This window comes from Caretta caretta, chromosome 6 (genome assembly GCF_965140235.1).
Source record: "Caretta caretta isolate rCarCar2 chromosome 6, rCarCar1.hap1, whole genome shotgun sequence".
Classification (NCBI taxonomy): Eukaryota; Metazoa; Chordata; order Testudines; family Cheloniidae; genus Caretta; species Caretta caretta.
In genome coordinates, this window is record NC_134211.1 from 15,728,017 (window position 1) to 15,752,736 (window position 24,720).

Below are 24,720 nucleotides of genomic sequence, written 5' to 3' on the forward strand. Positions count from 1 at the left end.
CAAGCTTAGGGTTGCCAGTTTTGGTGCCAGGTGTTCCTGGAGGTTTCATCACATGACATGATAGGCTTTGATTTCAGATTAATCTTTACCTCCTGGAGACTCCAGGACAATCCTGGAGGCAGTCCGACATCCCGATTGGCTGCTCCCCTTTGTTTAGGGTTTGGAGATTAGACAGTGCCACTCCTGGTGGTAGGCCTCAGTCCTGCAAACCATTCCCCCCGGGCTCCGTTTCTAAACCTGAGTGCTCGTACCGCAGTGCTGTTTTGTTTCGGCTTGTTGTGACATGGGAAACGTAGGAATATTTACATGTACAAAAATAAGCTTTGAGCGGCGTGGAAAAGATTTCTATAGTTTATTTTAATTAACAAAGCCTAATATCCTGGCCTAAACTTCCTCTGTCTCCTTCTCACACTGACAAAATGTTATTATTAATTTAATCCCCGAGCCTGCAATGTGATCCATGTGAGCAGACGCGTGCGCCTGCCCAGAGCCCCCGAGAGGTGCAGGATTCCAGCGACGGGGAACAGCGGGTAGGACCCAGGCTTTAGAGAGCTCCATCCGCGGGACCACGCAGGGAGGGAGCCACTCTGCCTGGCAGGTTTCAGAGGAACAGCCGTGTTAGTCTGTATTCGCAAAAAGAAAAGGAGGACTTGTGGCACCTTAGAGACTAACCAATTTATTTGAGCATGAGCTTTCGTGAGGTAGGTATTGTTTCATATTCTCTGTGTGTATATAAAGTCTGCTGCAGTTTCCACGGTAAACATCTGATGAAGTGAGCTGTAGCTCACGAAAGCTCATGCTCAAATAAATTGGTTAGTCTCTAAGGTGCCACAAGTCCTCCTTTTCTTTCTGCCTGGCAGTAAGTCTTTCCACCATTGGGACACCGAGAACGAAGGGAGATGGGATGGAACAGAAAAACAGCGCCTGGGCAGTGATATTTAGCACATGCCTTGTTAGTTTCATAATGTTTGCTGTTTTATATTCCATAGCTTTAAATACTGCATCATAAATATTTAAAAAAAAAAACAACGAATAGGCGAAAAACAGAGAAAGAACAGGTTTGCCCAGCCCTGCTTATTTACTTTAGGGGTTTTTTTTTTCCATCTGACCCTCCGTCTCAAACACAATGGAAGAGAGGATTTTTCATTGTTTGTCATTAATCCTCCCAGAAAAAGGTTTCAGAGGAACAGCCGTGTTAGTCTGTATTCGCAAAAAGAAAAGGAGGACTTGTGGCACCTTAGAGACTAACCAATTTATTTGAGCATGAGCTTTCGTGAGTGAGCTGTAGCTCACGAAAGCTCATGCTCAAATAAATTGGTTAGTCTCTAAGGTGCCACAAGTCCTCCTTTTCTTTTTCCAGAAAAAGGTGTTCAGCACCTACAGTATTCCCAGATTGCATCCATTGTTTAACATTCTTCTGGCGGATCCCGGGAAGTTAACTCTGCCCCTCCCCCGATCCCAGACTTCCAATAATGCAGCTTTTCTTTTGTCTGTTTCTTCTTCCCTACCCGAGGTGTTGCCACCCACCCCTTCCGAATCGGTTATCGGATGCTGCGTTACCAGCACGGGTCGCAACTTCCGTATGAGTCACACACACACACACACACCCTCGCTCTCCCGCTCGCCTTGGACAGCGGGGAGGGGGAAGAGAGAAAGACCTTCTCTTCCCCGCTACCCTGCCCTAGGAACAGCAGCCCAGCCGGGCGGATGACCCCACATTCCACCCTGCCGCCGGTGTCCGAGCTTGAAAAAAAACAAGTTTTTCTTTAAAACAAAGCAGGTGCCCTCACTAAACGCTGCATTGGAGGGGGGACAGCTGCTGTATTCAGGAAATAAGGCAGGAAACCTGAGCAAGTAAAGGTAATGTGCTTTATATGTATATTATTTAACATAGAGTAGCTCCTAATGTTTGTTTATACTCTTTTTCATTGATCTGGAAGGTGGAGTTGTTGTAACTGATTTAGCAACATTTTATCTTTTAAAATAAAGCTAACCCAATAATTATTATAATGGTTATTGTTAATTGTTGCAGACATTTTGCTTCTATGCCCTCTGTCTCTACTAAGGAGTCCCAGTCCCTACTTTTAGTAAAATAGTTACCATTGGTCCCATTCTGTCCCTCCAAAGTGATCAGGATTTCTTAAAAGATTGATTTATTATGAAAGATTAAAAGATATGTACATGTGTAGTTCGGCTAAACAAAGACTAAGATTCTGCAAAGACCTTACACACATGCTGAACTTTACTACCAGGAGTAGTTTCACTGATTTCAAGGGACTGCTCACAGAACTAAAGTTAAGCACATGTGTAAATGTTTGCAGAACCAGAACCAGGGGGAGGAGCACAAAGACCAGCTTCTATACATATTTGGTGGGTGTGGGCATCAAAGAGAGAATGGTACTGGGTGTGGAATTAAGACTAATGGGATGAGTTCCTCATGAGTTAAACAGAAAAATGCAAGATGAAAAACAGGATGAAAATTCCAAATAGTGAGGTCTAAATGGAAAGTGGTGGAAGCTCCATCACGCTAGCCTGGACAAAAAGCTGGAGAATACACTGTAGGGAACAATTCTGTACTGGCCCAAAGGGGGTGGATTAGATGAGCTGCCTTTTCCAGTTTTAATGTCTCCAACTGTATGCAATTTCTTTTAATTTTTTTTCGGGGGGGTGGTTGGTGCATCTTGAGAGCTGAGTTCCTCTCTGTCTTCCTAAATGGCCCTATTAGTAGCTCTCAAACTTCAGGGTGCGCATCATGGTGGGCGGTCAGCAGGCACCCTTCAACTTTATTGTGGTAATGCCATAGAATTGGTGCACACCCTTGCAATGAGCTCTGGATGGAGCCCCACTGAAGTCGGGGGTGGGGGGCCAGAGGTTTGCAGGAGACTCATCGCAGGATCATGACCTTACTGTGTAATTTTACACTACCACTATTTAGTGCCGAATTGACATCTAGCTATAGAAAAGATAAACGTCCATAAACGTATGGAATCATACTCAGTAATTTATATATTCATTATTTATTAACTATCTCTCTCAGCACTATACATCAACACAGTGCTTTACAAACAACCTTAAACACAGGCCTAGCCCCAAAGAATCTATGAGTATTATTTGCATATAAATACACATCTAATTATTTAATATACTTGTAAAACACATTGGTTTCCTGGATGATACAAGCCTACTGTCGCTTTGGCCTATAGAGGCCTTTTATCCATCATCAGGACAGGCGTTTTTATAGTGCGTTCAGTATATCCTCCCATCTTCCCCAATTACAGAGCTACACAGGCACCTCAGTATTCTAGATTCCTCAGTATTCTAGATTCTTTGTTGAACCAACGAAGCAAAATCCCAGTGCTTTTAATTGAGGAACTTCTTCATGCCACCTTAAAGGACAGCGCCACCTTAACCCAGCCTGGATGGTGCTTGTCTGTCTATTGTGCATCTCTTTTACTCCACAGGGTCATTTCTGGGATTTTGCTATGTGGTAACAGAAATCAGGACAGTGGGTGGAGGAGGAGGGCTGCAGGGAGCTGCAGTTGTCTGTTCTGTGTTAATCTTCCGGCTGGGAAAGGGAGGGAGGTTTCCTAAGTGCGTTGGTGGGAGGGCATTTATTAAACATTGGAAAGCAGAGAGAGGAGGAAGAGGATTAAAGGGCGAGAGAAAGAGAGGGAGTCTGCGCCTGGTTTTATGGGGGTCATCCATCTGCTCTGCCCTTTGGATGTAACAGAGTGAGCCATTTCACTTGCTTTTCTCTCTCTGTTCCTCCCTGCTCCCTCCCAGTTGTCTGTGTATCAAGGTCCCTGTGCATCTGTAATTATCCGGGTAATTATCCGGCAACGCTACAAGGCCGCCCACCCCACCCCATAGCGTTCCAATCCATATCCAAGCTACTGGGGCAATGGATCTCAAGAATGTGGTGGAGACTGTGGAAAGCGGGGAACAAGACGCTATCCTCAAGGTGCTGCAGATCTACAATCAGGAGGTGAGTATTGTGTTTGTGCTTGGCCTGTGCCAGTCCTCAGCTTTCCCTGTTTACGTGTCTGGGAGCAGGTTGGCTGGAGAAGCCGTGCTGTGGGATTTCTGTGCCACCCAGCTGTCCCCGTTTGTCTCCTCTACCTACATCTGTCTGTGCGTCACTTCAATAAAACTGCCATTAACCTGCTTAGCGGGTAAATCTTTTGTTTGTAGCATTAGTGGTTCCTGCATGTATGTTTTGACAGTGACTGTTCCCGAGCATCTAGTAAACCTCTCCCCTTCCTGCTTCCCTTATGTACTGGAAGTAAAGCACTCAGGCTGGATTTTTAGCATCAAGGGTGCAAGGGAAACATGGCAGGGAAATGAATGCCCATGTGGGGGCTAAATAGTGAGGTAGAAAGGAGGAGCCCTTTATGGCAAAGGAAGGTTTGGAGGTAACATATGAGGCCTAAGGAGGAAGCTATGGATGGAGTAGAATTATTATGGTTCACAATTAAAGATAATTAAGGAAGCACATTAACAGTAGGGATTTGCCACATATGCTTCATCTGAAAGTTGATAAGAGAAATCAAAAATAGCACGTGAAAACAACAAACTGGTAGGAATGAGTGATTGCCGCTACCAGCTTGGAAATGTTTCAAAACATTACACGAAGGGGTTGCCCCTTCAGAATAGGCACACATGACGTTTTCAACTCAGGAACCAATATGCAAGTGCAGGTGAAATTTACTTCAAAGGAGTCACCTTAGGAATGAATGTGGCCCGTCAGATCCTACATGACTCATGCTGCATCACACTGAAGTAGGTGGAAAGCGAGCAGAGAAAGCTGCAAATATTGTTGCACAAGTGTCATTTTCCAGGGAAAAATTGTACATGCTACATCTGTTCCAACCGGGCAGTTTTAATCCAGTCAAAGTCTCAACTAAGAAACAGTAGGACCCCATAAAAGTGACATACAGCAGAAATAACACAAACCGTGGCAGATGAAATATAAGAGGAATTAAGATGCTAAGAGGAAATTTGAAGAGCAAATAGCTAAACATAGCAGAACAAACACCAAGATGTTTTTTGAGAGTATATCGGACACAGGAAGCCTGGGAGAGAGTTAACAAGTCAGCTAGACTGTCGGGGAGTAAAGGGAGCAATAAAGGAGGATAAGACATTGCAGAGAACCTAAGGCAATGTCTTTGTGTCAGTCTTCACCACAGAAGATGATGGGAGATTCCTGCCCCAGATATATTCTTTTCAACAGAGGGCGTGAAAGGAAGTTAACATTAGGGTGCCTGAAGAATTCATGTCAGGCTGTTTAATACTTTTATAAAGGATCTGAAAGACGTTGTGAACAGTGGAGGAGGCCAAATTTGCAGTTGACAGAAAATTGTGTAAATCTCTCAAGACTGCAAAAGAACGTCAGGAATTCCTGAGGGACCCTACAACAGACTGGATCCCCAAAGCCAATTGAAGTAAATGGCAAGACTATCACTGACTTCAGTGGGTGCTGGATCAGATGCCAATAGGCAATTGAGCAACACGGGGCAATAAAAATTCACTGTGGATTGGTGCAAAGTGAGGTACATTGGAAGGAACCATTTGAACTATTCATACATGTTGATAGGGTCTAAATTTAAGTATAATCACACTGGAAAAAATCCTAGGTCCCATTTGCAGGCAGCACAATAGAACCATCTGGGCAATACACAGTGTTGGTCAAAAAAGATGTTAGGGAGTATTAACAATGTGGTGGAGATTAATAACAAAAATATGATAATACTGTTATGTAAATTGATGAGACATCCTTGCCTTAAGCAGTGGATCAAATTCTCTGTTGGTGTAAATTGGGATAGTTCCATTAATTGCAATGGAGCTGTGCAGAGAATTCAGGGCCCATTATAATCTGTGCTGGTTACTGCATCGCCAAAGGATATAACAGAAATGGCAAAGGTCCAGAGAAGGACAACAAAAGTGATTAGGAGCATGGAAGTGGTTCCATATGAAGAGAGGATAGGACTATTTAATTTGGAAAGGGGATGGGAGAGTGGTCCTGTATATAAAATAATGAGTGATATAGGAAAGATCAGTCAGGAGCACATCCTTACCTTTTCTTGTCATAAAGGCACAAGGGGTGAAGTTCTCTGGCCTGTTTTATGCAGGTTAGACTGGATGATCATAATAGTCCCTTCTGGCCTTACAATCTATGACTTTTTGATCCAGTGAAATTAAAAGGTAATACCTTTAAAACCGGTGAAAGGAAATGCTTTTTACACACACACACACACACACACACACACATTGCATAATTAACCTGTGGAACTCACTGCCACAAGGTATAATTCAGACAAGTAGCTGAAGAGGGTACAAGGATTGGACATTTACATACCTAACAAGGATATCTGCAGTTACATTAGATAGGATAAAACATTTATAAAGGTCTTTAAACCCTCTTCTGTTGGGGCATAAATCATAACTTCCCCCATGGAAATGTTAGTTTATAATTGTCCATTTTACCCCTTCCTCTGAAACATCTGGCATTGGCCACTGTTGGAAGCAGGAGCTTCCAGAGTGCTGGTCTGATCCAGTATGGCAAAGGTGGTGGGGAACGAGGAAAGGCTACTCGCATCCTCCACCCCTTGCCCATTTGCACAGGGTGCAGCCACAGTTAGGTGCTGTAGTATTTTCCTTTAGCTACTTCAGCAACCTCTGCCTGATTTTAATAGGATAATATGTTTTGAGACCTTGGAGTTACATAGATTGATACCTGGCTCAAACCTTTGAAAGACGCATCATGTCGAGGTATGAAAATTGTTTAGTGCTTTAAAAGATTGGATTTGAAATGCCATGCTTTGGATGTTGGAGAGGGATTCCACTAATCCGTCTGCCATGGTGAGCAATGGGCCAAACCCTCTGATCCTTCCTCAACTGTTATACCTTCCTTACTTGTTTAACACTCCTTTTGATTTCAGCAGAACTTCACTGGAAAATAACTGAGTAAAATCTGAATAAGACCCTTAGATTTGGCCCTGTATTATTGAGACTACGTGAAATGTGCCAAAGACTAGATGAAAACATTTTCTAGACAATGCACCCTGAAAGTCTGCAGTAAATCATAAAGTTGACATGATCTACTAGTTGATAGTTGTTACGTAATTTAAAATGATCTGTATTACAAAGTGACTCAACAGTAGCAAGTACAGGCTGCAATAAGCTATAGAGAGGGTGTGATTACATATGCTAATCAACTGTGTTTAAAGAACACGTGATAAATAACTGACAAGCTCAGATACGATGATAACGAGGACCTCATAATACCTAGACAGATAGACTAGAGAGAATGAATGGATGAAACAGTGCACTGGTGAGCACTACATATCAAGAAGAAAAAATGCATGATTTGGGGCGTAACGGAGTACTGATATGCATGGACATACAGTATACCTCGATCACAAATATAGAGTTCTCTGCTATTGCACTGTAGTCTTCTAAAATAAGTCAGCTGGTCAGACAGGCAGTTAGGTGTGTGTTATACACAGTACTAGGCTAAAATGACTTACCCATAGTTTGAAAATCAAGTTTATACACATATGTAGACAACAAGCAAAAAGAATAAATCAGAATTTTATGGACATTATTATTATTCTTTATTATCATGCAGCACCATACCTTTATGTTGTCCTTTACGGACAATTAGAAGAAGGCCCAATTCTCAGCCCTTGCTTCATCCCCTCTGTACCTCCTGGAGTGCAAAGGGAACACAGAGTTGTGCTAACAGGGTAGCTGAGGATTCCCTTTGCATAGGGGAATCCTTGGGTGGCATAAAGTCAGCGTTGGCAGCTCTACCACATCACGTGTTCCTGGTACCACCTTCCGGATGCAGTGGGTGTGCCGGGGGGAGGAGGCATGGCAATTTTGGACTGACTGAAATGGCTTTAGAGCAGCTCTGGAGCTGTTCTAATTTGCCCTGGAGACCAAAACAGTCCCCTTCTGCCTCCAGGAGTAGAGGTAGAGGTGGAAAGCCACTTGTGTCATCACCCCATTTCATAACACCTAAGGATCTGGCCCAGTGCCCCAGCTTCAAAGAGATGAAATGTAAATACATGGCTTCCTTGCACACTTTATAAAAGAGTGAGCTGAGAAGAAAGGAATGTCTTGACTTAGTTTTGAGTAGCGTAGAGGATTTGACTGGAGCCATAGAGGTGGGGAAACATCAAAGCAACATTGCCAGTAATTCTAGTTTGGTGTGTAAATGAAGTTAATCTGATTGTGAAGGATTGTAGGGACAATAAATTTCACAGAGCCAGATGTGGAAGAGTGTGTAAAACTGGGGTTAATTGATAAGGTTGAAGCAATGGAGGAGCAAGACACAACTTGAATGTGACGGAAAGGATCCTGATGGAGAATAAAATGGACAAATTCTCTGTGCCTGCCACGCAAAAGTAAAAATAAATAAAAAAGGTCCAGTTTGACTGTTCAGAAAAAAAAACAGACTCCTCAGAGGTAAGAAGGAGGAGGCACTTTTGAGAGATAACGTATCAGGGTTAGGAGAAGAATGGAAAGGCGGTAGAATGGAATCAGCTGCTTCAGTGCTGCCTGACGTACCTGGTGACCATGCGCCTCCAGGGATGCCGCGGAAGTGGCAGCAGGTGTGCCATCGCTGAAATTCTGATGTTCCAGTGCCCATTCAAGCACTTAAAATAATGCTGCTGCATTCAGCTGCCATACAGAAGTGGCACCAGAGTTCAACCGTGAAGGGGTTAATTGTGCATTAAAATTGCCATGAAAACGGAAACCAGAGGGATGAAAAGCAGAGGCAAGCTCAATCACAGATGTTTTCGGAGTGAAGGATGAGAGGCAGATGAAGGAGACTGGGGGGCCTCAGGGATGGCTCTTTGTGTTCCAGAAGAATGGGGAGTTCCCTAAATCATAGCATTGAGAACCAAGAGCAAGACACAGACCTATACGCTTTATTGATCGTATCTGAATTGCCTGGGATCCGAGGGAAGAAGATGGCATGCTGAAGGAATGGCTCAGTGATCTAAGGAATCCCATTTTGAAGTCCTTAGACATCACCCAGCCTCCTCCCACTTTTGTGCAGTGTGCTGATTGTTTGCCTGGCATTCTTCTTTTACCCTGCTGTGATGCTGCATCTTTTGTTAAGACTTTGGGATGAAGGATACATATAAAATTATATTGAAAATCAAGATCATGTCCAGAATAGCTAATCAGAAATTAGAAGATCTGAAAGCTGAGCAAACCAAAGCATGCGGACAGGATCAATATGAGGATAACGAAGGAAATGAGACAGGCCAATTTATGCTTCTGTATTTTAAACCTTTTGAAAATAAAGGGGCTGGAGAGAGGCTAGTGTAACAGCTATATTAAGGAATCCAGAGCAGATCGAGGAAACTATAGGACATGGCTGTGGAGAAGATAATAGAAATGGTTACCAAGGAGAGGGAGTAGGACCAATACCTAGAATATTTAAGATGCAAGAGGGTGTGTACATTCCTAAGTGACTGGTGTCCACCTTAGGTGCCTTAAGACCAAAAGCCTTCACCTAGCTGCCAAGAAGTCTTCTGTATTAGTTGTGAGATATATCTCTTGCCTTCCCAGTTTGGGGAGATGATCCTTCACATCTTTTTAAAAATTGTAGAAATAGGATCTTTCTTGGGAGAGGTCTCTTCAAAGAAAGATGTGCAAAATCGAAGCCTGCTCAGCTCCTGACATGTTTTGCAGCCAGTCCACGTGCATCAATGGGGCCTATAGAGCTGGATAAAGAGAGCAGAGTAAGATTATGTCTACATTACAGTCTTCAGCTGGCATTGCTACATTGGTCAGGCACATGAAGAGGTTTGATCCCTGACTGACATAGCAGAAGCCCCTCATGTAGACGCAGCTTTGCCAACAAAACTGCACTTTTACTGGTGTTTTTCTCGTGGGGAGTGTTTTTACTGTATTGGTACAAAGTGGAGCTTTGCCAGTATAAGTTGCGTCCACACTAGCAGCACTTTGCCAGTGTAGTGTGCTGGCATTCCTGTACTGGTAAGGCACTTCTAGTGCAGCCACCGTCTAAATGCCCATGTCACTTGCAATTGTTAAAAATACCCTTTTAGACAGATCTCAGACATTTCTGATCCAGTGTGAAGCAGCCTCGTGAAGCGGGAAGGTGCTGTACAATCTGGGTGTGGTCTTTGTTCAGGGTTGCAAATAACAAGGTAACTTATCAAAGTCCTGGGCTAGTTGTTTGCTTGGGTATTGAAAGCATGGAGCCGTCCTTGTCAGCTGATGCCCTGTGGGATGGAGGGAACTGGGCTACAGAGTAGCAGAAGCTTTGCTGTTAGACTAAGAAACTGGAGCATGTGGTCAATCCTGAGACTCTCTTGGACGCTGGCAAATTCCTAAACTTGCTTATTAAAACCTGAACCAACTGAGAGGCCAAGGAGGAGGAGAACTAGCACTAGTGCTAAGCACTTCCTGATTATGACTGTAGATATTAGCACTGAAACCCCATGATCCACCCCGGATCACTATGGTCCTCGGATAGCCTAGGATGGAAGAAGCAAGAAGAAACTCAGGCAAGTGGTGGAAAATGTGTTCTGAAACAGCCAGCTTCCAGTACCAACTTCTGCCACTGCTATGAGGGAGATAGAGAGCCTGCCTCTCCCTGGCTATGGAGGTAGCAAAGCAATGCCCTGCAGAATTTTTTCTAGACTGCAAACTCAGATGGTCATCACTCAACCCCAGAACACAGCCGCTCTCACTGCAAAGAATTATCCTCTTAGTTCACCAAGACAATCACTCACATCCAGGATGGCCTCATAGACCACAGAATAAAGAGCCAGAAGCAGCTTATTCTCACAAGAAATAACATTTCTCTACTTTAATCAAGGCACTAGACACTCAACACACCCACCCACACAAGCAAATAAAAAACAAACAATCAGGGAATCAAGCTGTGTTTCACCCAGGCCTGGAAAGAAGAAAAGGAGAGAAAGAGTTTATTGTTGTTTCTATATTTAAGTGCTTGGGAGGTGCTCATAAACAACCATACAGCAGTGGGAGACACACAGGTATCACAATAGTCTTTAGAAAAGAATGGATTTATGGGCAAAGCTGGACACAAGCCTCTCCTACATGACAGCTCTCATCCCTACTCATCTGTTCTTTCCATAACTCTTCATGTTGTTTTATAGAGTCATACGTTTTAAGGCCAGAAGGGATCATTGTGATCATCTGCCTGATCGCCTGTGTAACACAAACCACAGAATTTCACACAGTGATTCCTACATCAAATTTAGCAATGTGTGGAAATATTTGAACCCAATACAAGTCAGAAACCCATGGCCTTCAACCTAAGAATCCCATGCTGTAAGTTAGCAAGCTAAATGGGGAGCTGCGGGTTCCACAGAGGATCAAGCCCAGTACCTTGTAAAGCAGACATGATACAGGAACCACCTGCATATACAAATTGCTAAGGGATCTTAAAACTCCAGAGAACAAAAGAAAAATCCATTTTTGAAGTATCATCCTATTTCCATCGCAGTGACCTAAAAGAAGGAACATGCAGTGAAGGGATGAAACTTGTTGATGAACTGTAGGAGATCGGGGGCTGATCGGTACAAAGATGCCTGTTAATAAATCTCTGAATGGCTTGGACAGACAAGGAGCGAGATCAGGGCACAGGGCAATGGAGAGAAATGTGATATAATGAGGCTTAGATTTAAGAAGAAGAAGAAGGAAGTCACACAAAACCTGTCAAGGTTCCTTCCCCACTCTGAACTCTAGGGTACAGATGTGAGGACCTGCATGAAAACCTCCTAAGCTTACTTTTACCAGCTTAGGTTAAAACTTCCCCAAGGTACAAACTATTTTGCCCTTTGCCCTTTGCCCTTGGACTTCCACTGCCACCACCAAACTTTATCTGGGTTCCTGAAAAAACGGAGTTTGGACACATCTTTCCCCCCCAAATCCTCCCAAACCTTGCACCCCACTTCCTGGGGAAGGTTTGGTAAAAATCCTCACCAATTTGCATAGGTGACCACAGACCCAAACCCTTGGATCTTAGAACAATGAAAAAGCATTCAGTTTCCTTAGAAGAAGACTTTTAATAGAAGTAAAAAAGAATCACCTCTGTAAAATCAGGATGGTGAATACCTTACAGGGTAATTAGATTCAAAACATAGAGAATCCCTCTAGGCAAAACCTTAAGTTACAAAAGAGACACACAGACAGAAATATTCATTCTATTCAGCCCAGCTATTTTCTCAGCCATTTCAAGAAATCATAATCGAACACATACCTAGCTAGATTACTTACTAAGTTCTAAGACTTTATTCCTGTTCTGTCTCCGGCAAAAGCATCACACAGACAGACACAGACCCTTTGTTTTTCTCCCTCCTCCCAGCTTTTGAAAGTATCTTGTCTCCTCATTGGTCATTTTGGTCAGGTGCCAGCGAGGTTACCTTTAGCTTCTTAACCCTTTACAGGTGAGAGGATTTTTCCTCTGGCCAGGAGGGATTTTAAAGGGGTTTACCCTTCCCTTTATATTTATGACAAAACCGTTGAAGGAATGGTGGGAACATGGAGTGGGAGGAGGCTTAATGGGATGGATGGCGGGAAGCAGAAGGAGGACAGATGACGAGGAGCAGAAGAGTGTCTGGAGAACAGTCTGGGTGTGTAAGTGGTCATTTAAAATGTAATGCAAACTCCAGGAAGTAGGAGCCTGATCCAAAGTGCATTGAAGTCAGTGGGAGTCTTTCCATTTACTTCAGCAGCTTATGGGTCAGACCCTAATTGCAACCACGTATAAAGGATGTAATGGTATATCCAGTTCATGTGACTCCTGCTCCTCCTCTGTTGTTTCTTAATTTGGGTGGAAACATGCCTTGTGGAGTGCCTGCAGGTTGGCTCCTTGAACCTATATAACACTGGGTAACTGTTTTGCAACAGAGTGCTAGCAGAATTGTCTCCTGGGCATATAAGAACAAGGGATCCACCATACTGGATCAGACCATTGACCCATCTAGGTTAGTATCTTGCCTCTTTCAGTGGCTCTTATGTGATACTTCAGAGAAAGGTGAAACTCTCCATAATGAGTCTAGTCAACTGTGCTATACCGTGGGGGAAATAGATTTCTGAACTTTGCAAGCAATCCTGATTTCTCTGTTAACTTTTTGCCTGGTTTCTTAGTGACTTCAGCTACTTATGTTCTACTTGTTTATGTAAATATCTTAAACCCCTTTAGTATGGCAATGTTTATCGGAGGATATTGATTTCCTGCAGCAGTGAGTTCCATGGATTGGCTCTACTCTGCAAGAAGAACTATTTCCTTTTTCATTGCTGCCTTTCAGTTCAATGACTGGCTCGTAGCTCTCTCATTTTGTGGCTTGCTGGGTAGAAGCAGCCCAATGGCTGTCCCTGAACCATTTATTGTATACTATAGAGCAAATTTATTTTCTCTGTTTGTTTTTTGCCTCTTGAGGCTGATAGTTTCTGGTTTGTTTTCACAGAAGTCTCAGTGTTTCACCTTTGAAGATGAAGAGCGGGAGGAGAGGAAGGTATGTCTTTTGTTTCTTACTGTGGCCATGCAGAGGTACTTGAATGCAGAGTAGTGAATGCCAAAAGGCTTGGTGAGAGATGGCAATCCCAGAGAGAAGCTAGTGCTCTCTCACTGGGATTGGGTCACCGATGGAGGAGCATTGGGTTACCGATGGAGGAGCATTGGGTTAGAACAGTGGTCTCCTGAGTCGGTTTGTCAGCATATCCATTCCTGATCCAGGGGCAGCTTCTACATGGCATGATGCCACGTCTGGTGTTGCTCTTCTTGCTCCCCAAGGCCAGGCACGTTATTCCTCAATGCGAGCTGTAGTAAGGTCTTCTCTTGCTGTGGCATCATTACTTATGCAACATATGCAGAACATTTACTAGTGTCATATGAAGTGTTGTTATACGTTGAAACAAAACTGTGCAGGGTTGTGAGATGCATTACCTTTACTCTTATTGCTGTTTTGTTTTCTTATTCACTGATCTGCAAGATATCAGCAGTTCACAATGGGACAGAGCCTCAGCCGGTGTAAATCAGTATTCATGGAACTATCCCAATTTACCCCATCAGGGAGTCTGGGCCAATGAGTCTCCTATTTATTAGTGAGAATTAGTGACATTCTACTATATCTAAACCTTCTGAGATCATTTCCCTTCTTCCCACCCTGTTCTCAACCCAGCTAGATCCTCCATCCTTCCCTTAACCTTATCTTATCCTCCTCTCAGTTCCTTCAGCCTGCTCCCCCATCCCCAGTATCACCTTCTCTCTGACCTTGGGACTCCCATTACATCTCTCCCCGCCACTCCCCCATTCTGTACTCTGTATTTGATTTAGTTGGGGATTGGTCCTGCTTTGAGCAGGGGGTTGGACTAGATGATCTCCTGAGGTCCCTTCCAACCCTGAGATTCTATGATTCTATGATACTCCTTTCCATGCATTATTGCTAGATGTGGGTCAGAACCCACACTCTGGAGACAAACGCCCTTGAGCTTTGGAAAGTTCACGTCTTGATCTGAACTTTATGGTAGGCCCATCTTTAGATACTGCTTATCTGTCTCAGCGCGGTGCATTACTCAGTGCCCATGCGTGAGAACAGCTGTTGAAATGTCCGAGCTAAGGCACTGTTTGCCGTGTCTTCATTTTTCCCTTCTAACTCCCCAGAAAATGGCCCAGCTGCTGATCAAGTTCCTGGAGAGAGAGCTCCAGCCCTCCTGCCAAGTCACATGTTTGGAAAGCATCCGCATCCTGTCCCGGGACAAAAGCTGCCTTGACCCCTTTGCCACCAGGGAAGGCCTGCAGACCTTGGCCAGACACGCTGGCATTGATTACTCAGAGGAGCTCATTCGGGAAGTCCCAGACCTAGATGTGATCCTGGAGGCCCTCAAATGCCTCTGCAACATCGTCTTCAGCAGTCCCCGGGCACAAGAGCTGACGGCTGAGGCCCGGCTCGTGGTGGGTCTTACGGAGCGCATCAAACTCTACAATGAGAAGAATCTCCCCCATGAGGTCAAGTTTTTTGACCTGCGTCTTCTGTTCCTGCTGACAGCACTGAGGGTGGACATCCGGCAGCAGCTGGCCCAGGAGCTTAGGGGCATCAGCCTGATGACAGACACCCTGGAGCTGACGCTAGGTGTGAAATGGCTGGACCCCCATGAGGTAGCCACTGAGGGGAGCCCTCCCCTACCCCTGCCACGGCAGGAGACAGAGCGTGCCATGGAGATCCTTAAGGTGCTCTTCAACATCACATTTGACTCCAGCAAGAGGGAGGTGGATGAGGTAAGTTTCCCAGAAGTCACTGCCCATGCCTTGATCCGATAGTGGTTTTCCACCTCCGCTGAGCAATTCCTCCCTGTTGCGTGTGATGTTGATGCATCCTCCAGTCTGGGGACTCACGGTTACATATGCACATGTAGGAACAGAAGCAACCCATGGGGACTTCACTTCTAGAACAGTTTGATGACAACTCTGCTGTCTCTGCCCTATACACTGTTAACACTTAACAAATTGTAGCATTTTGTAAACTTTCTTAGGACTTTAAAAATAATTTTTGTGCCAGACGAGGGCAAAACGCTCATGTAACTTGCCATTGAAATGGCCAAAGCATAGCCCTTTTCCACCTTCTATATTAGTGATGGAGGTTGCAGATGGCTAACTTTTGGGAATGTCTGTGGCCTCTGCTGGTCCCTGGATTAACCATGTGGTGTGTTGGAGGACTCGGAAGGGATATGGAGCAAGAAAAAGGACGAGCAAGTGCGTGGGCGGGGCAGGAAGCAGAAAGAGAGTTCTGGGGACATTGCCATGATTTTTATGTTACTCCTCTTACTCCACTTTACCAAGATTTGGTTGTTCTTGGTATCCATGTACAGAAGTGTTCTGTTCCCAGAACAGCAGTAGAGAGGCAGAAGGGCAAACAGACTCTGGGATTTCAGGAACTGCAGAGATGTGCTTCCCTTTCATAATCAGGTTTTTTGTTTTCTGTTTTGGGGCCAGGAAGATGCTGCTCTGTACCGACGCCTGGGCGCTCTCCTGCGTCACTGCCTGATGATTTCAGCTGATGGAGAGGACCGGACAGAAGAATTTCATAGGTGAAGATCATTGTCCTGCCATAAGACTTGAACCCATATTATCTTCTTACCCAGATCAGAAGGTGCTACTATATAAGCCATCCTGACACTAAGGATCAGATTCTGATACCCTGATTCATGCTGAATGGTACCTTTCTCTACAAGTAGTCCTGCTGAAGGGAATGGGACTACTTGCCAGAGCAAGAATCGCTCACCAACTTGAAAAAGGTCTTCACAATCTGGCCGTAAATATCTAACCATATCCTGAGTCATACTGAGCAGTTGCCATATGTTGTGCAATTGACATTGACAGTTGTCATTTGAGAGAGAGCTGAGACCTCCCAAAATCAGGTCATGTTTGACCTTTGTGTGCACACCCTTTGATTAGTTTGGTTGTAGAAGAGTCCACTTGCAGGTCCCAGCAAACGATGGTTTTTGATCTTACCCTCCAGCTCCTCATATTGCTAGAATTTAGAAATTAACTTGCTCCTTGGAGAGTAAAAGAATTTACATTAACACAGAGCCTTGGATGTCTCTTTGTTCCTCCTCTCCCTGTATGTTCAGCCACACAGTTAACCTCTTGGGCAACCTGCCTCTCATGTGTCTGGATGTCCTGTTGACCCCGAAGGTGCGGCCAGGCTCACTTGAGTACATGGGCGTCAACATGGACGCAGTGAGTGTCCTGCTGGATTTCTTAGAGCGACGACTTGACAGGGTAGGTAGAGGAGATGCTGTGCAGTTTTTCATTGTGCCATCTTTCCATGCAGATTTGGCCCTCCATCCCTGCCCAGCAGTGCTACTTTCTCCATTAAAAAAAACCCAGATCACCTCACGAGGAGACCACAGGAATGTCAGCAAATGATGGCTGGTTTAGAATTCACCAGAGTAGTTGGTAGCTATACCTTTAATAGAAGTGAATATTTTCCAGACAGAGGCAAACAATTATGGTTGGTGTTTGAGTAGATTCACTGGTTGACTGGACAGTAGGGTGATTAACTTGTTGATTAAAAAGTAATAGATTTATTGGCTGTTTGCATGGCAAGATTGGTTGGATGGGAGTTGGTTAACTGACTGACTGACTGAATCGGAAACCCTGGAACTGGTTAGTTACCGGGTGTGTTGGTCAGCTGTTTGGATATGACAGTGTAAATTGCTGTACAGTAGGCAGTTGATTGATTGGTTAGCTGTTTCTTTCCCGTGACTAACTCAGGAGGTCTGAGGACTGATTGTCACCAATCCCACTTTGAGGTGAAGGGCCAGTGGAGTTTTTGTGGGCTTCATTAAGGCAGATCATGGGGATTAACACCCACCCCCATCCCCACCCCTCAAATTCCTGGATTTACTACTCCAGCAACTTAATCTGAGTTTTTCCTGAATCCAAAAATAAAATTGTTTTTAAGTTCTCAGTTCATTTTTGACAGAAAGGTGTTATATGAAGCAAACCTGTTAAAAATATCACCAACTCAGCAGAACATTGGGTGTGGTCTTCAGGCTCTAGAAATACTCTGAGAGCTTTTCTGTGCGTGGCTGCGTGACTTCCCAGTGCGCTCTGCTGTCACTCCTGTGTTCCAGTGTGTTTCTGGCAGCCCTGTGCCATACAGCGAATGCAGAGAGGCTGCCAGCTCTGAGCACTGACACAGTGGGAAAGCTGCTGTGGTACAGAACTGGAATCTTCCGTCCTCATCTCTGGCCTGTGCTCTCGGGATCTGTCTCTGCTAGGAACTGGACAATGAGAACTACTTGAGCTTGTGATGACCTGTTGTTGTTTCTTCTGGGCTCTTTCACAGGGTCACAAACTGAAGGAGACCCTAACCCCTGTGCTGAACCTGCTGACAGAGAGTGCCCGTGTTCACCGCCAGACGAGGAAGTTCCTCAAAGCTAAGGTACCATGTTGGTGTAGGGAGAATCCAACGCTCATTCCTGATTCCTCTGAGGTGGGAGAAGAATAACACAAAATTTATGGATTCCACCAGCCTCCAAACAGATACCCCTCTCCTTCCGTATACAGATTCTGCTATCCAAGACTCTGAGCCCCACAATACCTGCCACGTTTGCCGTGCTCCCAGTAGTTTATTCATTTAATTGATCTGTAAATTGCATTGTGGCACAAAGGTTTTCTGGAAATCCCAGTGCCGTTCCAGCCTCGTCTCTCTTGCTGTGGCTTTGCAGGTGCTGCCTCCGCTGCGGGACGTGAAGAATCGCCCCGAGGTGGGGAACTTGCTGCGGAACAAGCTTGTGCGCCTGATGACGCACATTGATACCGACGTGAAACACTGCGCGGCCGAGTTCCTCTTTGTGCTCTGCAAGGAGAGCGGTGAGTAACGAAAACATCACAGGATGGATGAGATCCTCTGGGATCTTAGTGCCAGGGAGACAGGGCATGGAATCCAATTTCTGGTCAAAGCCAATTAGAGCTTACACCACATCAGACCTTCCGAGGCTAGAGGACACACCTTGCCACCCCTCAGACACGCTGTCCAGGCATTCGGTGCTTGGGGCAGGTAGTACAGGAGTGCACTGTGGGAAGGCAGAGTTGCCTTCCCACCTCATAGACACACCATATAGATGAGCAGTGCCAGTGGTCAGTGAAACACTCTGCAAGGAGACAGCTCCTTCCTACCTCACAGACACACTGGGCGACATTCAGACCTGCTGTCAGCGGATGCAGCTCCACTGATCCATTGTCCAGCCCCCCCAGTGTGGGGAGTCAGATGATAAATCTGATATTGTTTGCTTTACCCTCCGCTCTGCTGTCACAAAGTCCAGGGGAAGAACTGGTTCTTGGGGATTTTGTCTGAGGGAGGAGGACCCGGAACTGAACGTGCTGCTTGAGCACTCAGGAGCGGTGTATTGACTATCAGTGCCACAGTCTGCATTTCCCACCTGTCTCTTCCATATGAGGATTTATCCAGTGGATGTCCATGCTGGCTGGTGCCTCTTGTTTAAAAGTGGTCACTTTCTCTCAGTCAGCCCAGTCTGTCCCCAGGAGGGCCGGTGGGCAGCAAGGGGATGTGCTGACTCTTGTGTCTCTCTCCCTGTCAGTGTCGCGATTTGTGAAGTACACAGGGTATGGCAATGCAGCTGGGCTCCTGGCAGCACGAGGCCTCATGGCAGGAGGGCGGGCAGAGGGAGAGTATTCTGAGGATGAAGACACGGACACAGAGGAATACAAGGAAGCTAAGCCCAAGTAAGGACCCCTTTCCCTCCACCACTTCCCACCACTGTCCCTCTGTCCTTACATACTCACAAATCCTTTTCTCCATGCCCGGCCTGTGCTCACGAGCTCCCTTCCCCATCCTGTCCCTGCGCCCTCACCTACCCCATTACCCACTTTTCTCACCCTATTCCTATTCTTCCCCATCCTCTCCCTGCATCCTCCTGCCCAGGGCTTCGCCCACTTTCTCCTCCTCACTACTCATTTCATTTGATGGCATTTCATCCAAAAATTACCTACTTCCTACTCCAGTGCCCCACCCATCCCCACCAGGGGAATGGCTCCCCTTGTGTGACAGCTGCTAGAGTGCCTGTATCCACTCACTGGCAGTAGGGCACATCATCTACAGTGGAACAGATTCCCTTATTGTGCCTCTCCGGAGAGGCGTGGAAATGGGGCAGCGTGTGTGATGAGGGTTGGGTCCTACCCACCTCCAACTGCTGGGTTCCTATCTGCAGCCAAAGTGAACGTGTTCCTCTCTCTCCTCGGCAGTGCTTAGCCGTGACCCTGTGATGGGGTGGACAAAGGGGACTCTCCAGTCCTACCGAGCTCTGATTGAACGTAGGATTGGCCATGTCAAATCAGGCCGTTAGTCCACCAATTCTGGAATCACATGGACCACATGTATATGGAAGAGGAGGGAGGTGAAGTCTCTACAGATGGAGGCCACTGGAAGGAAGTGACGAGGAGAGGGTGAATTCCCACTCCGGTGGCCAGGGAAGGAGGGGAGGGCTTGGCAGGACTCTCCTACCTAAGGAGAGTAGGGGGTGATGCAGTGGAGCATGGGCAAGTGCTAGAAGCACCTTGCTGTCCCCTGTGATGCCACCAGCGCTAGTATCCCAAGGAGAGGAGAGAGCATGTGCTCTGTGGCCAGCTCTGCTCTCATGCTATTGTAGACTCATAGATGCAGCCTGCTTTTCAATGAACCTGTTTCTCTCTTCTATCTCCCTCTTTTTCTCTTTCTACCTCCTGTTAATTGCATTCAGCATTAACCCAGTGACAGGGCGTGTGGAGGAGAAGCTCCCCAACCCCATGGAAGGGATGACTGAGGAGCAGAAGGAGTATGAAGCCATGAAGCTGGTTAACATGTTTGACAAGCTGTCCAGGTATCAGAAGAGAGAACGAAGCGTGCGCAGTTGTGGTTTGGGGATGCAGTGGGAATGCACTAGGAGAAAGAGTCCTGGCTAATATAGGTCAGACACTGAGACTGGGGGGACCCAGGTTTGTCACAGAATCATGACTATGGCAGGTCAGTGCTGTAGGAGTGTCTTGATGGGCACACAACTACGTATATGCCTTGAGGAGGAGGGGAATCCCAGCTCAGTGCAGTGAGTGTTTGGTAGCAGTCCAGGGCCCTGGAAGATCATAGGGGATGGACTCGGGGTGATTGCTGGGAAGATTTAACACAGGAATAAATTAACAGAGCTGGATTCTGTTACCCCAGCAAAAGGAGTTCAGGGGCCTTAGCCAAGCCTCGTTGAGACAGCAGCAGACTACCACATAGATGTGTTCTCCACCTCCCAGTGCATTGGGAGTTGTCACCTCACCAGAGTTCAGCCTGGGAGTTCTCTAGCAGATGGTGGCATTGCCCCTGGGTGGCTGCTGGTAGGAAGTAGCATTTCAGACACAGATGGCAGCCAATGGCACCAATTCTCCTTCCCCACAGGAGAGCCTTCTCCAGTAGGCGCTCATCCATCATTCATAGAATCATAGAATCATAGAATATAAGGGTTGGAAGGGACCCCAGAAGGTCATCTAGTCCAACCCCCTGCTCGAAGCAGGACCAATTCCCAGTTAAATCATCCCAGCCAGGGCTTTGTCAAGCCTGACCTTAAAAACCTCTAAGGAAGGAGATTCTACCACCTCCCTAGGTAACGCATTCCAGTGTTTCACCACCCTCTTAGTGAAAAAGTTTTTCCTAATATCCAATCTAAACCTCCCGCACTGCAGCTTGAGACCATTACTCCTCGTTCTGTCATCTGCTACAATTGAGAACAGTCTAGAGCCATCCTCTTTGGAACCCCCTTTCAGGTAGTTGAAAGCAGCTATCAAATCTCCCCTCATTCTTCTCTTCTGCAGGCTAAACAATCCCAGTTCCCTCAGTCTCTCCTCATAAGTCATGTGTTCCAGACCCCTAATCATTTTTGTTGCCCTTCGCTGGACTCTCTCCAATTTATCCACATCCTTCTTGTAGTGCGGGGCCCAAAACTGGACACAGTACTCCAGATGAGGCTTCACCAATGTCGAATAGAGGGGAACGATCACGTCCCTCGGGGGCACTGCAGACAGGGGTCTGGGATCTACCTAGAGAGTTCAGAAGGCACCGAGATGGGAAGGAAAAGGGCAGCAGGGCAGCTCATTTAATGCTCTTAGCCCATGTGTGTCAGAGAGAGAGAAACTCATCCTGGTGCCAGTCCTAAAGTTACACTACGGTAGCTCAGCTAGCACTGCCTGCCTCTGACCAGTGCCACTCCGGACTGTGCCAGGAACGCCCAGGAGATTCTAGTATCCAACCAATGTAGCAGGAGCTTAGCGTGGCAGCTCCTGGGACCTCCAACGCTAATTCCAACATGACTGGGGTTCTGGGCCCCTAGCCCACCCTGCCGCAGGGGCTGTACTCTTTGGGTTGCTTGAGAAGAGGCATCAATCCGTTCCTTGGACTGGATTTGGGGGCTGTGGGATTCTCTCTGCTGCCTTTTGGAGCTTTGCAAGTGGAAGTGCAGAGCCCAATATTCAGAGGTGGGGAATTCAGTGTGAGTTGTGAATGCCCAGAACTTCTGAAAATCAGCCCCTTGTTCTTTTCACGGGTTTATTCCTTCCTTAGGTGCATAGGAATGTTGTTGCTGGAACCAAGCCTGTTGCTTTAACTGGGGGGCCTCTATTGTGCTGGTATTCCGCAAAGCATTCTCCCTGGCTGCCATCTGGAGGTGTCCACAGGTCCCTCAGGGGTTGGACACGAGTGCTCAGCGATCTGAGCGTTCCCCAGTCTCCCAGTTCTGTAGCTCCTCCAGTGACATTATGTGCTTTCTCCTGGGAACTCGCTTTGCCAAACTAACTCTGCTCTTTCCCTCTGTATTGCAGACAGCAAGTCATCCAGCCGATGGGGATGACTCCAGGGGGCAATCTCACCTCTCTGGAGAACGCTGTGCATGAGCTGGCGGAGGAGAGGTCATCGTCTGACTCTGACTTGGGGTTGGACTGATTCACACCTCTCCACCCCCCCCCCCAAGGACTGTGGGCTCTCCACTCTCCCTCCAGAACTGGTGCTGCATCCAGAGGATAGTACTGGGTGAGGACTCTCCCAGTGGGATCTGAATCAGGGCTGGAGTCCACTGACCAGACGGATAACAACCACCTCCTCTCTGGTCCCATAACCACCTCTCCTTTCCCAAAGAGCTCGCCACAGCTTGGTTTCATCTTGGTCTCTTTCCCTCAGTGTCCCTGAGGACCTCACACTCCATCCCAAACCCAGGATTGTCCAGTAGGATTTTTATAAAGAAAGATTGGGAAGGGGGACGAGGGAATATCTTCTTACACCACCGGGGTCCAGTAGCACGTGGAGCATTGTGTGTGCTGACTGCTGTGTGGGCACATGACTGTGTGCGCATCTGGGTGTTTTTATGGGGTGTGGGTGTGTTCATGGGATGTGAGGCACTTGTGCAGCATGCATGCATTTGTAAGGGCACACAAAGGTGTGCCTATGACAGAGAACATATGTGGGAATTTGGGAACATGAGATGTGCGTGAATGTGTATGTACAAGTGGAGTACATGCCTTGGACATATGTGTAGTGATTAGAAGAGTGTGGGCGTTACATGTCTGCATACTGATGGTACGTGCTCGTATGGGTGAGCCTGGTTATATGGGGGGTATGCAATTGTATATGTACAGATGGGCACATGTACATATAGACGTTTGTGGGCATGTAAGGAGTGTATACATGAATGGCTGTGGAGTGTACAGGTGGGGATGTGAGTGTAATGTTTAAGCACATGTGCCGGTCGGGACTCATGTTAGGATACGTGTGCTCATTCTGTGTGGGGAACACATGTGGAGGTATGGGAGTGTAGCTCTTTCAGCACTCACACTGACTGCAGGGTTGACATTTGCAGGTGACTGTTTGCCAGCAATGCTCTGATTTGTAGTCTCTAGTACTGTGCAGTGATCCTGTTTCCACCACATTCAGTTTTCTGGACTAACTGCTCCCATTCTGCTTTCTGAATGAAAGGCAGGGACCCCTTGCGTAGTTTCTTGCTGAATCATGTGCTTCAGCTCCTACAAATCCCCAGCTCTTTGCACTCCCAGGCTGGTATCAAATCCCCTCCTGCGTAGACTTTTCTGTTTAAAGAAGAGAAACTATCTTCCAATTTGTCTCCTGTACCAAGAGTTTCAGAACATATTACCACAAATAGAAAGAACTACACTAGAATAAAGGAAACCTTCTGACAGATGATTTTGTGTCAACGATTCGTCTGAGTGGTGTCACAACTCTAAGCAATTAGAAAACGGCCAGTGTTTCTGGGGGTCTGTCATATAGCCATGATCATTCCGAACATTAGTTTTATTCCCAAATAATAGGCTATATTAAGAGACAGTTAAGGCAGAAACTATCTCTAGACCTTAACCAAAAAAAACAAACACATCACTGAATGTTTTAATTTGAAACATCTAAGGACCTGAGATTCAGGAAATTTTAAGTTAAGATTCCACTAACACCCTTAACTCTGCCCTCTGTACCTCGCCTCATGTACTGTAGCTATAGGAGCATGATAAGTATTCCAATTACTTTTTAAATGGTTGTAATTATTAAAAATAAGTAATACAGTCCAAGCATATTAGTCCTCTTTTCTGCTCTGTGTAGAATATCTACGGGCATATCCAGAATTGCAGAATGAGGTTTTCAGCTAGTGTTTGTAGAGTGGATCTGGGCTAAATAGTTACCTGCTTGTATGTAGATAGTGGGGTTTCTGACCCGTATTGAACGAAAGAGTAGGTTAAGCATAGCGGTGTTTCTCTTCTGTACAGACAGGATGGACAGGAAGGGTTGGGCTTGTGGCTTATCACTGAACAGTTGTGGTCCAGGAAATCAAGGTGTGGTGGGAGCCCTGGTGGCCAGAAGTGCAGCTGTTGGGGGCGGTTGGGGGGATTGGAGAATTGGGGATTGTTCCTAAAAATGTCTCCCACTGTGAAATTTTAATTCTAAATATACTTTGCAATTGGTTTACATTTTAAAGGCTGTCTCTGCAAGAGAAAAAGGCTAGAGATTTACTTCTTTAAAAATGCAAGTTTAGTTCTTCACTTAGTGAAGAACTTTGTGGACGTTTTTAAACTCCAAGGAGTTTAAAAAGAGGGGGAAAAATTGAATAACTCAAAATTTAACCCACTCAACTTCACAAATAGACAGCAAGCTCCCTGAGGAGAACAGG

General features: G+C 46.0%; 1 protein-coding gene across 2 annotated transcripts; it reads left to right on the top strand.

The window, feature by feature from the left end:
* Positions 1 to 1,504: 1,504 nt before the first annotated feature.
* On the top strand, positions 1,505 to 23,747 carry RIC8A (RIC8 guanine nucleotide exchange factor A). 2 transcript variants are annotated; one of them, XM_048853737.2, is made up of 11 exons: positions 1,505 to 1,860; positions 3,784 to 3,985; positions 13,482 to 13,529; positions 14,678 to 15,292; positions 16,007 to 16,101; positions 16,645 to 16,795; positions 17,868 to 17,963; positions 18,250 to 18,394; positions 19,123 to 19,267; positions 20,281 to 20,400; positions 22,376 to 23,747. In XM_048853737.2, exons 2-11 carry the CDS (start codon positions 3,902 to 3,904, stop codon positions 22,494 to 22,496), a joined length of 1,620 nt encoding a protein of 539 aa, XP_048709694.1. In that variant the 5' UTR covers positions 1,505 to 1,860; positions 3,784 to 3,901; the 3' UTR covers positions 22,497 to 23,747. The 2 variants fall into 2 exon arrangements, with proteins under 2 accessions (XP_048709694.1, XP_048709697.1); XM_048853740.2 differs by lacking the exon at positions 1,505 to 1,860 and having other exon boundaries at positions 3,514 to 3,985.
* The last annotated feature ends 973 nt before the right edge of the window (positions 23,748 to 24,720 follow it).